Source organism: Erpetoichthys calabaricus, chromosome 10, assembly GCF_900747795.2.
Source record: "Erpetoichthys calabaricus chromosome 10, fErpCal1.3, whole genome shotgun sequence".
Taxonomy (NCBI): Eukaryota; Metazoa; Chordata; class Cladistia; order Polypteriformes; family Polypteridae; genus Erpetoichthys; species Erpetoichthys calabaricus.
In genome coordinates, this window is record NC_041403.2 from 97,686,155 (window position 1) to 97,705,612 (window position 19,458).

At 37.2% G+C, this 19,458-nt stretch overlaps 1 protein-coding gene across 1 annotated transcript in view; it reads right to left on the reverse strand.

Moving 5' to 3' along the window:
- Positions 1-13,538: 13,538 nt before the first annotated feature.
- tcea2 (transcription elongation factor A (SII), 2) overlaps positions 13,539-19,458 on the reverse strand; it is a 74,012-nt gene continuing 68,092 nt past the window's right edge. The window contains exon 10 of the mRNA XM_051933301.1: positions 13,539-14,472. Coding sequence (XP_051789261.1) covers positions 14,464-14,472 — 9 coding nt within the window. The 3' untranslated portion in view covers positions 13,539-14,463. The remainder of the gene's footprint in view (positions 14,473-19,458) is intronic.

Below are 19,458 nucleotides of genomic sequence, written 5' to 3' on the forward strand. Positions count from 1 at the left end.
ATGGAAAATGATGATCTACTGTGGCAACTCCTAATGGGAGCAGCCGAAAGAAGAAGAAGTTGCACAGAAATGAAATAAAGATTTTAAAAGTTAGGTTCAAAAAGTCTTCTTAAACAAGCCACTGGTCAGCATTGGAATTTGGTTATGCCTTTTCATGCTAGTTTACGTATGAATCAGATAACTAAGCAGATAAAAAAATACATTTACATGTTGCAAAGAGGACAGGCATAATATACTGTACATTAACACAGGAAAATTGGTTACAGTTTTTTTTTAAGTCTATGCATAATTTCAGAATGAGATCAGCTAACTTTAATAAACTGCATGTCAGATGCATGTTACAATACTACTTGGTGTGAATGTATAAAAAGGGCTTCCCTTTTCTGCCATACAAACTCTATAACTCCATCATCATAGTGGCTGGAAAGACCATTCATTATTTTTATAAATGTGCTTATCTGGAGCAGGGCCATGGGGAAGTCGATCCTTTTAAATGATATGTGGATGCATTGTTATTTTCTCTTAAGGAGGTTGTTTAAAAATAATGTATTCAAAACTGCATTGATAATTAATCCAATTCATAACACATCCAGACCAACACTTAATGTAAACCAACAAAATTATTTGTATAGTAGAACATTATGGAATAATAATGATAACATGCAAATTAGCCAAACATCATCAATCTCTATATACAGTAGAACAATATAATTATATAAGAAGAAAAATGCAACATCACCAAAATCGGAATTCCACAAGGGTTATCTTTAAATTAAAAAATAACAGTCTAATATGATTCAATAACACTCATTTGTACATTGTATTGAATAAGTGTGTCTTGTTATACAGTTGATAGTATTGTATATAAGATGCAACTAATGGCAGGGTGGATAAAAAACAATTCATTTTTTATCTACAATAATGAAATATTGATTATTTCCCAATCAGTGTTTATTGTTTACTGGTGGAAGAAGGAATAGATTTGTTATGGGAACTGATGTCAAAGATCTATTGTGAAGATAAAATGTCAGTTCAGTGGAGAAATAGTGTGATTGAGCCTACATAAAAGGAAAAGGAAGACATCCAGGATTCTAGACATTATAGGGATATACAAATGTGAAGATGCATGAAAAGAGAAAGGATGGCTGGGTAAGTATACAAGGATAAACTAGAGTATTTTTGACAGTGCCTACAGGCTTAAAAGGATGGAAAAGTCCAGATAAGATCAACAATAATAAAGGGTGGAGAACTAGTTTTATAAATAAACAACAGAAAACAATCAGGTTGGAAAAATTGGAAAAGTGACCAAAAACAGTAGTAAAAAAAATGAAGGATAAAGTGTATAAAACAGTAGTCTGACCAGCACTGTTGTATGGATCAGAAACCTGGGCAGTTAAAAAGATGCATGAAAGGAAACTGGGTGCTAGAGAAATGAGATTGTTAAGATGGATGTGTGGATTTACAAAGCTGAATAAGATCAGTAATGAGATAATCAGACGTACAGTTAAAGTTGGGGAACTCTCAAAAAATGCAGTAAAGAAGGTTAAAGTGGTACAGGCATATCATGAAAGGTACAGTACGCAATGTGAGGAGAAGAATTATGGATATGGAGATGTCAGCACAGAGAACAGAACAGCCAAAGAGAAAGGGGACAAACTGTATGAAGGGGGCCTAACAGAGAAAGGGATATCATGCAAGGAAGTGTAAACAGACGTGAATGGAAGAGGCTGGTCCAAAATAGTGATCACACATGAAAGTGGAAAAAGCTTTAGAAGTAGAAGACTGGAGACTGCGTTGAAATCTAACCAGTTTGCCACAGAATGTTTGTAATGCTTTAGTGCTATATCTGTTCCTAAACAAGTGTCTACAGTTAAACCCCACGGAATGAGGTTGTTTATAAAGCAAGGAAACAGCCATGACCATCATGGTATATGTGTTTATAAGAAGATAAACACAAAGTTTTAACGTAGATCACAACAAATGAAATTATTAGAAGCTGACTTTTGCTGTATTATACAATACAACAGACATGTCAAATTCAGATCCTTGATGGTCATAGTGGCTGCAGGATTTAATTTCAGCCACTGTCTTAACTAGCAGCCAACTATTGCTGCTGATGGAACATACTATTTTTGCCTTCATTTTTATACTGACTTGCTTTTTATGATTCAGAATCCTAAATGTTTCTGGCAGACAAGCAATAATGAGATGCAAAGCCATTCAACAGATTACCAAGTAACCTGATCCTGTTTGCATCTATATGTCCATCATACAATATTAACTTCTTTCAGTTGAGAAGCAAAAAGTGAAGGTCTGAGAAATGTTAATTTCCTCTGGTCCACAAAGCATTTGAATACTTTTAAATGAGCAGTAAAAATATTACAATTAAATAATGTGTTTCAGTAACTGCAAGAATGCGCTTTTAATTAAGAAACGATCTGGAATGAAACTGGTGGCCCTCCAGGAAACTAAGTACGAGACCTGATAGTTAGCTGGATAATGTGTTGGCTCACTTTGCATCTAATTATTGCTTGGCTGCTGATTAAGGAGCAAATGAAAAAGTGAAAACGTTTCTGAATCATTAAAAGCCAGATAGTTAAAATTATGAGAAAAGAGAGGTGTGTCATTGGCAGCAGTAAATGGATACTAATTAAGAAAGTGACTAGAATTAAAACTTGCAGCCACAACAGCCCTCCAGCATCTGAGTTTGCCACCCAGTGTATCATACATTCTAGATTAATAGTTCAAAGAAGTTTCCATTAAGCAAAAATGTCTATTAAATTCAAGTTACAGTATGTACTCTAGGCACCTAAAGCAAATTAGGCATAACTGGGGTTATTTCTGCCTTGTGCATGATGCTTGCACGGATTAGCTCCAGCTTTCCAGCGACCCCAATCAGGATAAACAGGTTTTGAAAATGTATGGATTTTACAGTGTTGTATAAAGTACCCAAAAGCATTGAGTAAAGCAGAGATACCTTTCTGCAAATTGGCTCAAGTAAAGGTTACATTTGCTTAAGAGCAAACTACTAAAGTGCAGATTTTAAGGTGTTTTCACATTAACAGGCAGCAGCTAACTCCCCCAACCCAGTAAAAAAATAATTGTCACGGAGAGGTTTGCTAACAGTTGTGTTTTCGAACCGCCGCATTTTCCAGGACAATTTGGTTTATTTACCAAACAGACATTTTGTGAACAAAAGGCTTATCAAACAAGTGGAAGACTCCTTTAACATTACATGCTACTGTGAATGGCACGAAAAGAACACGTTTCAAACTGGTGACTAGAGGCAAGCTGTGCTGAGGGCACACACTGATGTACTCAGTTTTATGACAGTACAAGTAGCGGGTGAGTTTTCCTGAACTGTTATTACTATATTTACTATCTAGTAGGCATAATATGAAATGTGACCTCAATTTAGTTTATCTTAAAACAAATGTATACTGTCTTAACCCTTATAATTATTTGCTAATAATGTCCATATTGGAATGACTCATTAACATTTACTACGGTACAGACAGCAGGTCAAAATCAATGTGCCTCTCTGTCCGCATCACGCCCGAAATTCGATCGCAATGAGAGAACGTACAGTGCATCACGTAGGTTTGTCTGCAGTTCGATTACAGGTTATAATAGCGCTGCTATTCGTTTCTCAACACCTCTGCATGTATTTTTAAAGACGCGATCACAAGTGTCTTTATGCCTTTCTTTTATCAAGTGCTGTCCAATCGTACTGTTACACAGTATTTCATGAGGTTACATTGGTCCCGCGTTGGCCATAAGGGGGAATTTAAGTGGGGGTGAGAGACTGACCTACCTTAAGTTGATGTACGTTACTAAACTGAATCTCAAATAAAGGGTTATTTATTTAGCTTCTTATTTATTGCCTCAAAAGTTTTTTTTTTCCCTTAAGGCCACAGCTAAATTAAACGTGTCAATAGTTTATGAATATGGCTGTAATGGAGGTGGAACCACTGGAATGGTGTGATTTGATAGTCCTCGGAGACAGATGCTCTGGTCAGAGAGTCATAAACAGAGCACAGAGGGTGACAGTATATCTAATTCTTGATTGTCAATATTCTAGATGTAAAAAAAACTCCACTTCTACAATCTGCTGCTATTTCTTTGTATGTATGTATGGTCTAAATTAATGCAGCAAAACAATTGAACTACACCAAATGGCGAGTCAAACACAACATCTTTACTGTAAAACCAGTTTAGAAAAACTTGGTAGCTAGTTCTTGACAAAGGAATATAAAACAAATGTAACAATGAACTGGACATGAAGTAAAATAATTTGCTTTGTCGAAGGCACGCGGTGCTCACGAAGAAGCGCCGAACCCTAAACGATGCCGCATACCGTGTTTAAAGTAGTAAACCAACGTTTATTAGAAACACAATATATACAGTGGTGTGAAAAACTATTTGCCCCCTTCCTGATTTCTTATTCTTTTGCATGTTTGTCACACAAAATGTTTCTGATCATCAAACACATTTAACCATTAGTCAAATATAACACAAGTAAACACAAAATGCAGTTTTTAAATGATGGTTTTTATTATTTAGGGAGAAAAAAAATCCAAACCTACATGGCCCTGTGTGAAAAAGTAATTGCCCCCTTGTTAAAAAATAACCTAACTGTGGTGTATCACACCTGAGTTCAATTTCCGTAGCCACCCCCAGGCCTGATTACTGCCACACCTGTTTCAATCAAGAAATCACTTAAATAGGAGCTGCCTGACACAGAGAAGTAGACCAAAAGCACCTCAAAAGCTAGACATCATGCCAAGATCCAAAGAAATTCAGGAACAAATGAGAACAGAAGTAATTGAGATCTATCAGTCTGGTAAAGGTTATAAAGCCATTTCTAAAGCTTTGGGACTCCAGCGAACCACAGTGAGAGCCATTATCCACAAATGGCAAAAACATGGAACAGTGGTGAACCTTCCCAGGAGTGGCCGGCCGACCAAAATTACCCCAAGAGCGCAGAGACGACTCATCCGAGAGGTCACAAAAGACCCCAGGACAACGTCTAAAGAACTGCAGGCCTCACTTGCCTCAATTAAGGTCAGTGTTCACGACTCCACCATAAGAAAGAGACTGGGCAAAAACGGCCTGCATGGCAGATTTCCAAGACGCAAACCACTGTTAAGCAAAAAGAACATTAGGGCTCGTCTCAATTTTGCTAAGAAACATCTCAATGATTGCCAAGACTTTTGGGAAAATACCTTGTGGACTGATGAGACAAAAGTTGAACTTTTTGGAAGGCAAATGTCCCGTTACATCTGGCGTAAAAGGAACACAGCATTTCAGAAAAAGAACATCATACCAACAGTAAAATATGGTGGTGGTAGTGTGATGGTCTGGGGTTGTTTTGCTGCTTCAGGACCTGGAAGGCTTGCTGTGATAGATGGAACCATGAATTCTACTGTCTACCAAAAAATCCTGAAGGAGAATGTCCGGCCATCTGTTCGTCAACTCAAGCTGAAGCGATCTTGGGTGCTGCAACAGGACAATGACCCAAAACACACCAGCAAATCCACCTCTGAATGGCTGAAGAAAAACAAAATGAAGACTTTGGAGTGGCCTAGTCAAAGTCCTGACCTGAATCCAATTGAGATGCTATGGCATGACCTTAAAAAGGCGGTTCATGCTAGAAAACCCTCAAATAAAGCTGAATTACAACAATTTTGCAAAGATGAGTGGGCCAAAATTCCTCCAGAGCGCTGTAAAAGACTCATTGCAAGTTATCGCAAATGCTTGATTGCAGTTATTGCTGCTAAGGGTGGCCCAACCAGTTATTAGGTTCAGGGGGCAATTACTTTTTCACACAGGGCCATGTAGGTTTGGATTTTTTTTTTCTCCCTAAATAATAAAAACCACCATTTACAAAATGCATTTTGTGTTTACTTGTGTTATATTTGACTAATGGTTAAATGTGTTTGATGATCAGAAACATTTTGTGTGACAAACATGCAAAAGAATAAGAAATCAGGAAGGGGGCAAATAGTTTTTCACACCACTGTAAATAAAGATATGTATAATAAACATCTTCTTGGCATTAACTCATCTTTTAGGGCAGTTTTCTTTTCTTTTAACTCTGTGTATACTTACGTTTAATCATTAACGCACACAACATGAGAAGAACGGAAAACATTGCAAGGATGCGAAGTACAGTACTCTTACTTAAAGCGGTAAGAGCCAAAGTACGGTAAGTGCAGAAGGACATAATTCAGCAGAGGACAACAAAACGCTTTAGTTTACAATTACTCAGGACAGACTTTCTCACAGTTACAAATTAATTTATCCTACCGAAGCAACTCTTCGTTCCAACATCACCTATCCTCAAACAGAGATACATTCCGTACTAAATAAATTACGGATTGGATTAGTGTTTCAGATTTTGCTTGAAGTAGGTCACTTAAGTTTGTATAATTTATATTCAGAATTTTCATCATTTACATGTTAACTCTAAACTACTCGGGCTGATGTATTTTGTACACCAATCTCAATTATTTTTGTCCAACGTCCTTTAACTTGAACCTACCCGCAGCATCCATCATCTATCCTCAGCTTGATTCCTTACAAATATAGTGTCGCAATGGTTTCCCTCCAGTGGCCCCCATTTGGTGTATGGGGTGTATTTGGTATTTGGTACACCACACAGATACATATGTATGCATGACAACGATGAGATGTTGTTGCAATGACTTTTTCTGCAAAGAACATTCAACAGCTGAAGCGAAATGTGATACATGTGCAAATCCTGCAGTAGCAGAAAGTGTGAACGGTGACGAATGAGCACTGGAGATGTGGATCAGGTTTACTTTCAGATAGTCCTAAACTGTGACATACTATTCAGTAATATGATATTAAATTACATTAAAAACGTACAATTAAAATTTAGCAACATTTTATATTACAACCTCACACCGTGCATATAAATAGCAATTTTTTTAACACTGGTGCGAGATGAGAAATGGTGAGAGTAGTTAAGGGTTAAGATAGCATCTCCTGTTTGAAAAACGCATCATCGAGCAGCTTTTTAAATGACCGCACAGTCGCACCAGCGCGCAAGTTTTGTGCTTGAATGTGCCGCCTGCATAAGCAGCGTTGTGACGGTCTGAGTTAATCACAACGACGTGCCACGCACACGTCTATGCCAAAATATTTAACAAACAGAAATGTCTCTTTGATGACGTAAATACAAATTAAAAATGCTAACGTCCCATCAATCCGTCAATCGGTTTTCTAAACCCACTTATCCAAAGTAGGGACGGGAAGCTGGAGCCTAACCCAGCTCGGGCTCAAAACAAAACTCCAGAACGGTATGCCAGCTCATCGTAGAGTGGACACACACACACGCACGCGCGCACGCGTCTGGTCCAGTTTAGCTTCGTTAACCCAGCATGTCTTTTGAAGCAGTTAACCTTAGAACACCTGAATATTACGCCTTGCATTCATTTTCAAACATGTTTAAAAATTACAAAGTGTTTAATTTATCACAAGTACAATAAGAAAACAAGAAAAATAGCTTTCTGTAGTTTCAGTATCGTTAACAGATCTTGTGCACTTTTTCATAATGTCAAAGTTTTAAATGTGTTAATGTAAGTGATGATTAGGTTATATTGTAATTTTATATTCCGAACAATTTACGATACTGTGTTAATATTGTAACAATGCTGACAATTCACATCAGCCAGGGGTGAGTCGCCCAAGTATGAGCTGCCGTTACATCACTATATACAATGGCAGGCCTGCAAAGTCGCATACTTTTCCAAATAGTGCGGCAGTCCTGTTAAGGAAAACGAGCCCCGTCAAATAGCCAAGTAAACAGCAAAGAATCCATCCATTTTGTCACTCAGTGCCGATGCTACAATATGTAGCAGTTGTGATTCTAATTTTTTTTTGTTCTGTATGTATACATTTTTTTACAAACTTAAAATCAATATTTTTTAGTCCGAGTTATATACGCCAACCAAAGATGTGGAAAATTTGGAGTCCCATGAAAATCTAATTTCTTTGTGCTTTATGCGCATGTGTAGAGCTCTCATGTGACTTTGACTACAGCTGCTACTTGAAGCAGTGACATTCAGTGCTACAGTAGAGGGCATCTTCCTCCACTTTAATAAGATCCATCTATCCATCCATCCATTTTCCAACCCGCTGACACAGGGTCACGGGGGTCTGCTGGAGCCAATCCCAGCCAACACAGGGCGCAAGGCAGGAACCAATCCCGGGCAGGGCGCCAACCCACCGCAGGACACACACACTCACACCAAGCACACACACTTGGGACAATTTAGAATCGCCAATCCCCCAACCTGCATGTCTTTGAACTGTGGGAGGAAACCGGAGCACCCGGAGGAAACCCACGCACACACGGGGAGAACATGCAAACTTCGCGCAGGGAGGACCCAGGAAGCGAACCCTGGACTTTAACAAGATTCTAATCCATTCCTGAAAACTGCATTGTAACATGAATTTTCCTAACGCAAATACCTAATTAATTTAAACAGAAAATATTTTTAAACTTTGCCTGACCCCAAAAAATGACCCAATTGTTGCTCAAATAACACCAAACTGATTAGTTTAACATTAATAATATTAGCCAACAAAACAAACTCTAATACACTGCTCTTAATACCATTTAATAAAGCACTTTGCCTATAGACTTTACCTGTTTTAGTTTCATATTCAAAGGAATGACCTTTTGATTTTTCTCGAGCGTTTCCAAAAAGTTCCCAAATCTGGATTTGCGTTGCCAAGTTTTCTGAAACGCACACAAAGCAATGGTTTCACACAGAAATCAGCGTAAAACATCTGTTGCTGTGTGCTGTGGCCACCAGTTCATGAGGAATGCTTGGACAGCCTGGTTATTAGGCTGTCCTGCATGCGTCAGCGACCATATGCAGTTGCAGTGCATCACAATCTGGTTTGTACCTCTTGTAATTGTAAGTGGTGGTCCTCCCAGGTAAATGTTGCAGTAGGCGCATCAACTACATAAACCTGTTCAACACCGCAATCAGCTGGGGACCAATCAGCTGACGCTGTTACCTCATGTTCGTTTTCGATCACTTGTATCAAAATTGGAGTCTTACAAGTCAGAGTCCAATTCAGTGATAATATGCAAAATGCTGTCTGTGGAGTACTTTGCTTAACGCATTCGCTTAGATCTCTTGACAGATGTCGATGCCATGTTTGCTGTTGTTTGCTCCACGCTACTCATGCGAGCGCAAGGAATCTCAGTCAAACCAACGAAGCTAACTTTCATCTAGTAAAGAGAGTCCAACTAAGACATAATGGTGGGTTTTTTCACCGTTCATAGTTGATCACAACCATCAACCTCTCTTTTTGACAAAAGTCAACATTCGCCCTGAAAGAGTTCAAGTCTAGGTTTAAAGCAAAACATTTATTTTATTTGATGATAAGGGTCAGAACTTAGTTGAAAGTTCTGTGTAGCTCACTGGGTCAGCAGTCAGGGCACACAAAATTCCCACGTTTTGTCTTCAAGTGGGACAGGAGAGCCATTAATTTACATTGGGTTGAGTAAGAACAACGAGCTAGATAGACAAAAGCTACAATTAAGCTTGGTTTAATGAAGCAGTTTGTCAAAGCCCTATAAAAACGGATCCTGATTTATGTATTTTTGCTGAAAGTTTCTGAGTTTGTGTGAGGCTAAATTGAAAGAGAATATTTTTGCTGGACCTGAAATTAGAAAACTGATTTCCGGTGTAGAATTTGATGGCACGATAAATGATCTGGAATGAGTGGTATCATTTGGGCATCATTCAAGGAAGTAATTTCTAAATTTTGAAATAACAATATGGATCCAAATTATAAATAAATAGTGAAGAATGTATTAGTTATGTATAAGTAATTTGGTTGCAACAGGAGTCTTAACATTCACTTTTTGGATTCACATTTGTATTTTTTCCCTGAAAATCGTGGAGTGGTGAGTGAAGAACAGATTGAAAATTCCATCAAGTTTTCAAGGACATGGAAAGAAGATACCAGGGACATTGGGATATCAGTATGATGGCGGACTGTTGCTGGACGCACCAGACAAAGTGTACAAATGATGGGCCACCTAATGAAGTTTTTACATGAGAGAAACTAAGAAGTGACAAAAACTAGAGAAGTGAAATGCAGGTCAATGAATATACATTGTGGTTTTCTTTACATATATATTTAAAAATTTTACACAGAGTAAATATTTTAGGTTAAATTGATTTAGAACAATAATATATACAAGAATAAATTTTGCTATTTGTTACATTTTAATTTAATTTCTTTACAATTTTGTACCTAAATGGGACATAATGGAAACATTCTAATTATTTTTTTTTATTGTGCTCCTGAATCCAAATAAAAATAGTTATCCACAATTAAAATAATTTTGCAGACCTGTGTAATTTACTGAGCAACCCATTTCTTTTCTGGTATAATATTGTAATAAAAAGTGTGTCTAGCAAAATGTAATTGGAGTAAAAATAGACGTTTGATTATGAAAATGTAGTGAACTAAAAGTGATAATGAACAGAAAATTTTAAGTATAAATAGTTTCAAAACAGTCCTGCGGTGGGTTGGCACCCTGCCTTGTGCCCTGTGTTGGCTGGGATTGGCTCCAGCAGACCCCCGTGACCCTGTGTTCAGATTCAGCGGGTTAGAAAATGGATGGATAGTTTCAAAACATACTCAAGTACAGTAAAAAAAAGTATTGCTGCTTTATTACTATACAACACTTCTTCTGGAGTGTTAAGGTGGATTTATTCTGCTCTCTTTGTGTATTGTAATCCTTAACCAGTTTCAGTTCACAAGATCATTTCCACAATATGTGACACTTTTTCATTTTTTAAAAACTTAATGGTACTCGATATAATTTCAGCTCTAGTTTCTCTAATGATTATAGCTATGAAAGCAAGAGCTACATTCTCAAAAATATCTGAGCTGGGAGAGGGTATACAGATGAAAAGAGTTTAAACAAATTTTTGGTTTCCATGAGAGATCCATCATGCTTATAAAAGATATGGCCAGCGAGGATAGGAAACAAACATTCCAGGTTATCAGTATACATTTAGAAAAAAAAAACATAGAATCTTAAGGTCTTTTGGAGCAACCTAAGTCAGGGTTCTGCTGACCTATCCAATTGTATATGTTCCCCTTAAAACATTTTGCAATGTTATATGCCACATGTTAAAGTCACCAAGCTTGGTGCCATGTTATAGTTGTTGTCATAGTAGCAATACAGTAACACCAAGTGCTGTGGCAGAATACAAAAGAGGAACACAGAATGGAGAAGGCGCAGTGGCAACCAGTAATGGTTGGCACAAACAACTGGCGGCAAAAGGTCTTGCATACAATTCAGTCGTCAACTTTGGTAAGGATTTGATAAAGGTTTGAGTCTTCTTCCCCCATTAATAGGGCATCAATTGTGCTTGCGTTAAAGATAATTCCATAATATGTGGGCACTGTGTTCAAATTGTAGACATGCGTCTAATGGTCACATTTTACACACACTTATACATTTCTTTATACACAGAATATACAGTTTTATTTATTTGTAAAAAACAGAAATTTTTTATATAAGGCTTTATTACAACTGTAGCATTACAGGTCTTAATCTTCATCATTGACATTAGAGCAGATTTTAATATTTTCGTTTCAGCGCAATCTGCATGGCTTTATCACATTTTAGTTTAAAGAACTTAATGTCTATGCATTGGATCACATGCTGTCATCCCAAGACTGAGGTCTTCTTAAAATTTCATTACTAAATAAAACTATGACAGGAGGCAGATTTTAACTTGTACAGCTCTCGTATTGTGAAATGATTCCAGGCTTGGCAAGAGATGCTCCATCAACCACATAAATAATTGCGGACTGCATGCCATTTTAACATTACATACTCTATCTAGAGCTGATGAATGTTAATATTGTTAATAACTGTGGCAATAATTTTAATCATTTGTTACTAAGGTACAGTTTGTCTCTCTCTTCTGCATGTTCCACAGTTGGGCTCAGTTTCACCATCATTTAGACAAAAGCATTGTTTCTGAGTGGATGGAAAACCTAAGCATCTTTAGGGAAAAACATGGCTTCAGATCTTTATTGTATTTCACAATATTCTATCATCATCAGTAGCCCGAGAGGTACAATGCAGAATACACAGGAATGAGCTACATCTCCTTTCTGCCTAGCTCATACAGGCTTTAACTTGACTTTTCCTGAAGCTTGTAATCCTCAGTAGTTTTTCTGCGGAATCCACCTTAGTTATATTTATTTATTATATTTATATTAATACCTACAGGAGCTTTTAAAATTCAAAAACTAAAAACTCAAGTGGCTGGCATGTGCCCCTTGAAACATATTGTTAGCTCAGTCCATACAGTTCATGCTGCTGAAGAAAAACAAAGATCTGAAAATGAAGTTTAAGGCTGCTTATACAACTGTTTACATAGAATTTTTATTGACTAAATTTACCTTGCAAAGTGAGGTTAAAAAAAAACAAAAAAAAATCCTTACTTGGATGTATCAATGGAAAATGAGATAGCAAATGCTGAATTTCTTGGATGCACGCAGGTGAAATAAAAATAAACTAAAAGAAGTACAGAGACCCATTATGAGATAATATAGCACAGCTATTTACCGGGTCAACAGACTGTATACTGCCATACTTGCAGTGATGTGCCCCGCCACTTGGTCACTTCACAATCCAAGCTCTGACTTACTGACTGGGCTAGTCCAAATTGATGGCAAAACAAGTAAGTGCTTTTGGAGTTGAAGGGGTTAGTGAAAACATGGGTGCACTGAAGAAGCGCTACTATGGACAAGGAACTGTCACAGATTAGACATAGCCTTGATCTGGTATTCTTGTGCACTTGGAGGTTTATTCCAGTGACTAAGATAGGGAGTAACATTTTACAGCTGATATGTAATATGCAAATTGCTTCAGAGCTAAGCAGTTATGCAACACTGTGATGCAATACTGTGTCAGATCTGAGAATACTAAAAATGTTAATTGGGGAAGACAGGACAATGGAAAAAAAATTTTTATTTAGATTTTTCAAACATTGTACATTTTTGGTTGGAATGTTTCTAGCCCTACCTTCACGATAACCGAATACTTAGAAATCCAACACTTTACTTAATTATATGATGTTGATATATATTAATTTATGATATCTATTAAGTTCAAATCATAGAAAATATGTAATGAACACAGACATCTGAAAGATACAGTAATAGTGTTCTGGTGGAAACGGAGAATGATAAAGCGTTGCAACTTTATTTATAAAAATTGTTATTTATTCTCAATAGGACATTAAAATGGAAACCTATACAACTAAATAGCTTATTCTGAACCTAAAATATTTAGAAGCTTTTGGCGCCTTTATGTGTAGTGTATAGACAGCCACAGACTTGATACAGAAAACAAAAACAAAATTATATGGTGTGAGCACAACTTTCTGATGTCAAAGGTAGCCCAATAGCAGGTAACCTGGAAGCGGTTTAACCAAAACACAATATTGTAAACAGAATTCACAACTGAACATGTATGTTTATTTAATAGACTAATGAAAAATGGTTCATATCACAAAAAATATACATGGTGTGTATTTTGCATTAAAAGTTATGATACTGTAACTAAAGTACAAAGTATATAATAAACTGCACATATTCAAGGAAATGAAATACAAAAAAGAGAAAAATTAGCAATAGGCCATGCTTAGAGACACTTTATTTCTAAGATAATAAACAAATTTATGCATACTAAAAGGCACAAGCAAATAAATACACTCCAGTATCCAACAAACTTAATAAAGAAATTCATAGCTTTATGTTGAAAGGTTTTGTCATAAGAAAAGAACAACCTGAGAACATGACTACATTCACATCAATATACATAAGCAATTCTCAAGTTTTTATTAGTTTCTTTTTAACAGAGGAAAAATGCTACATATTTAACAGAAACAATATACTGTACACAGGAATTTTAAATGTTTAACATCCTGGATATCTCCTGTTTTTTTTTTTTTTTGGATTATAGCATAAAGTGGAAATAACAGTAAACCAAAAAGTGTCTAAGCATGTTTTATAGACACACACGCGCACACACACACACATACAGAGTGTTTAAGGCAGGCTGTGAAAGACATAATGCAAACAAAGGAATGTAAATTTCAAAGTACACTTGAAGAAAAAAAAAATGAATGGTGCAAATTTTAGAAAAGCATTAACTTAACAGAAGAATGTACAGACATCATCAATTAGATTAAAAAGAAAATTAATAAAAAAAGTTTAAATGTTATGTTTTCTTAAACATATACTGTATTAAAGGTGTTTATAACCTCTAAATTATATAAAGCTATACTCAGAGAAAAATTTTACAATTTCCTGAAATAAATGAATACGTTAAATGCCGATGCCTTTTCTTTTCTTGGAACTGAAATCTTCACTGAAGTCTTAGCAGAACTAAAAAAAAGAAATGAAGACAACATATTCAACATTAGTGGGAGTATATAGCTCCAGAACAGTTTATTTCAAAACTATGAAAAGCTGAAACAGTGAATTAAGCAATCCATTTATAAAACCACAAAGAGAATGGATAATTAACAAAAACTACAATGCTGTTATATTTTTTACTATGAAGTTAAAAATATTAATTATTCTTGTGAATTACAGAATTTATATCCATACATTATATATATATTGATTAGATGAACTGATGTAGGCAATAGCAAAAAAAGATATATAAGTAAAATTTGGGTCATTTGTAAAAACAGACAAAGCCTTGTGTATATAATCTTCTAACTGATTACACTACACTGGGGGTAAATGATTAATAAATCACTAGGCAGATGATCGACAGGCCCAACTTTACACAATCAATTAGGCTTGATTTAAGTTGTTCTTAAACACACATATGAGCAGTAAAACAGGCCCTCAGAATGAAAACTTGTTAATGTCAATGTCCCGGGAAAGATTTAGGATAATCTGAAAAATATCGAAAGTCAAACATTTCATAAGGTTACTGATTATCTATAAACTGAGTAAACTCAGACTCAGCGAAAGTCTACCAATATGCTGATTAAAGACGCTGAAAGAAGGATTCCAAGTTAACATTAAACAATCTAAAAGTTTTTTTTTTGCCATTGTCAATACTGAAATACTGTACATGATTTAACTGTCAGTAGAAATTCACATTTTGGTAAACAGACACTGTCAATTAACACTTACAAGGCAATTGAGTCCATAAAGACAAGGAAAAAAAGTATCACTTTAAATACTCTAATAATCATTTACTAGTGATTCTGCTGAAAATAGAGGTCTAAATGGCCTCTTTCAAAGAGAGATTTGAACATACTGTACTGCTGGAGACATGAAACAAACACTTAATCTGATATTTAAATATTATGAAAGAGAACATGCTGCCCTAAAATTTAATGAAAATGCTAAAACAATCATCATAAGGCCTGGCTAAAGTTTGCCAAAAACCACAAGTGAATCAGTCAGGTCAAACATGCCTGAGCTTTCTGGTCAACATGCACATAGTAAGTGATGTGCACATCTAAAACTATCTATGCCTAAAGGAGCACTATCCCTACTGTGAAGAATATACTAGTGTGACGTACACAGTAGATGTGACAGCAACACACTGTACTTCTGTTTAGCACAGATTGAGCAACTTTGTTAGCTTTGAAAGAAACAGGTAAGAATTACAGAAAGCAGGAAATATTGCATTATGGGGCAAAATGTTTCAAGACATTTGAGATTTTACTGTATTGTCACAAGCTCCTAAACAGGTCATTTCACGTAGCGGTAGACCTTTTAAGTAGGCAGTGAAAATAAACGTCTTCCATTTAAAAAAATTAGGACTTTCTATTTATTAATATTATTTATTTACTGTATTACCAGATAGCATGCCAGAAAGCTTTTTCTAGTGAAAATGTGACTTTTGTCACTTTCATTTAACTTGTGTAACATAGATTAATGTTATACTCAGAAATGAAGAGAAACAAAATGTGTTTAAAGAACTGCACAAAATAATGTTCTTTTACCTACTGTTTCAATTTGTTGCTGTGTATTTTTAGGTAGCTAGCATTTCTCGATAATTTGTCTGATTTAAAGATTTTAGTGACAGAGTTTGAATTGGATGTTTAAAAGAAAAAAACAGCTTTTTTCTCATATAGATATTATTTGTATACTTTGTGCCAAGAGATATAACCTCGCCCGGGGCCGGAAAAAGACAAAGAGTAGATGACAAAGTAGAACGTTCTAAAGAATTCAAAAACAATGGCACGATACACATGCAGAGCGGGTTAGAGATAATGGAAGTAGAATATTCGAAAGTCTCAAAATTAATTATAGTAAAGATCGCATTAGCGCAAACAAACAGAAAATATTACTCGGTGAAATGACAGAACAGGGAAAAGAGATTGAATAGTGTCTGAGGATGTCTGGGAGAGAAGAGAGACAAGGCCATGAGACAAAAGGACAGCTGCTGTACAGGCTTTTAAACGTTCGAAGTGCCACACGAGATGCAGATCCCGCGGCACGACAGCAAGCCAGCAGCTGATCTAGCAAAGAGGAGGTAAAAAATAAATAAAATAAATAAACCTATTTGTTTCCCATTGTACCACGACTCCTTGGGGTGTTTTCAGCCCTACTCTTCACAATAAGTGGCTGGTGCATAGCACAGGCCAGGGGGTGGGGGATTGGTGAGCAAAGCGAGCAGGAGGCAAAGCCCCCTAGTATATATATATATATATACACACACACACACACACACACACATACATATACGTACATATACACATATATACATATACATTGATCACTTTTTCCATATTTTATTATGTTACAGCCTTATTCCAAAATGGATTAAATTCATTTTTTTTCCTCAGAATTCTACACACAACACCCCATAATGACAACGTGAAAAAAGTTTACTTGAGGTTTTTGAAAATTTATTAAAAATAAAAAAATTGAGAAAGCACATGTACATAAGTATTCACAGCCTTTGTCATGAAGCTCAAAATTGAGCTCAGGTGCATCCTGTTTCCCCTGATCATCCTTGAGATGTTTCTGCAGCTTAATTGGAGTCCACCTGTGGTAAATTCAGTTGATTGGACAGAATTTGGAAAGGCACACACCTGTCTATATAAGGTCCCACAATTGACAGTTCATATCAGAGCACAAACCAAGCATGAAGTCAAAGGAATTCTCTGTAGACCTCTGAGACAGGATCGTCTCGAGGCACAAATCTGGGGAAGGTTACAGAAAAATTTCTGCTGCTTTGAAGGTCCCAATGAGCACAGTGGCCTCCATCATCCGTAAGTGGAAGAAGTTCGAAACCACCAGGACTCTTCCTAGAGCTGGCCGGCCATCTAAACTGAGCGATCGGGGAGAAGGGCCTTAGTCAGGGAGGTGACCAAGAACCGATGGTCACTCTGTCAGAGCTCTAGAGGTCCTCTGTGGAGAGAGGAGAACCTTCCAGAAGTTCCAGAAGGACAACCATCTCTGCAGCAATCCACCAATCAGGCCTGTATGGTAGAGTGGCCAGATGGAAGCCACTCCTTAGTAAAAGGCACATGGCAGCCCGCCTGAAGTTTGCCAAAAGGCACCTGAAGGACTCTCAGACCATGAGAAAGAAAATTCTCTGGTCTGATGAGACAAAGATTGAACTCTTTGGTGTGAATGCCAGGTGTCACGTTTGGAGGAAACCAGGCACCGCTCATCACCAGGCCAATACCATCCCTACAGTGAAGCATGGTGGTGGCAGCATCATTTCTGTGGGGATGTTTTTCAGTGGCAGGAGCTGGAAGACTAGTCAGGATAAAGGGAAAGATGACTGCAGCAATGTACAGAGACATCCTGGATGAAAACCTGCTCCAGAGCGCTCTTGACCTCAGACTGGGGCGATGGTTCATCTTTCAGCAGGACAACAACCCTAAGCACACAGCCAAGATATCAAAGGAGTGGCTTCAGGACAACTCTGTGAATGTCCTTGAGTGGCCCAGCCAGAGCCCAGACTTGAATCCGATTGAACATTCAAGATTCATTCATTCAATATCCGAGATCTTAAAATGGCTGTGCACCGACGCTTCCCATCCAACCTGATGGAGCTTGAGAGGTGCTGCAAAGAGGAATGGGCGGAACTGGCCAAGGATAAGTGTGCCAAGCTTGTGGTATCATATTCAAAAAGACTTGAGGCTGTAATTGCTGCCAAAGGTGCATCGACAAAGTATTGAGCAAAGGCTGTGAATACTTATGTACATGTGATTTCTCAGTTTTTTTATTTTTAATAAATTTGCAAAAACCTCAAGTAAACTTTTTTCATGCTGTCATTATGGGGTGTTGTATGTAGAATTCTGAGGAAAAAAATGAATTTAATCCATTTTGGAATAAGGCTGTAACATAACAAAATATGGAAAAAGTGATGCGCTGTGAATACTTTCCGGATGCACTGTAGTTGAGCCTCCTTTTGCAAATATAACAGCCTCTAGACACCTCCTATAGCCTTTGATGAGTGTCTGGATTCTGGATGGAGGTATTTTTGACCATTCTTCCATACAAAATCTCTCCAGTTCAGTTAAATTTGATGACTGCCGAGCATGGACAGCCTGCTTCAAATCATCTCATAGATTTTCGATGATATTCAAGTCAGGGGACTGTGATGGCCATTCTAGAACAACGTACTTCTTCCTCTGCATGAATGCCTATGTAGATTTCTAACTGTGTTTTGGGTCATCGTCTTGTTGGAATATCCTACCCCTGCGTAACTTCAACTTTGTGACTGATGCTTGAACATTATCCTGAAGAATTTGTTGATATTGGGTTGAAATCATCCGACCCTTGACTTTAACAAGGGCCCCAGTCCCTGAACTAGCCACACAGCATGATGGAACCTCCACCAAATTTGACAGTAGGTAGCAGGTGTTTTTCTTGGAATGCGGTGTTCTTCTTCCGCCATGCAAAGCTCTTTTTCTTATGACCAAATAACTCAATTTTTGTCTCATCAGTCCAAAGCACTTTGTTCCAAAATTAATCTGGCTTGTCTAAATGAGCATTTACATACAATAAGTGACCCTGTTTGTGGCGTGAGTGCAGAAATGGCTTCTTTCTCATCACCCTGCCATACAGATGTTCTTTGTGCAAATTGCGCTGAATTGTAGAACGATGTACAGATACACCATCTGCAGCAAGATGTTCTTGCTGGTCTTTGGAAGTGATCTGTGGGTTGTCTGTAACCACTCAAAATCCTGCACATATGCCACTCCTGTATTTTTCTTGGCCTGCCAGACCTGGGTTTAACAGCAACTGTGCCTGTGGCCTTTCATTTCCTGATTACACTAGCCGACGCCCGCCATAGCATACGGCGATGTAAGAATAGGAACGGAAAACGGTGATAAAGGAATTCAGAAATCAAGAAGAAATATATACTTCTTGAAAGACGCA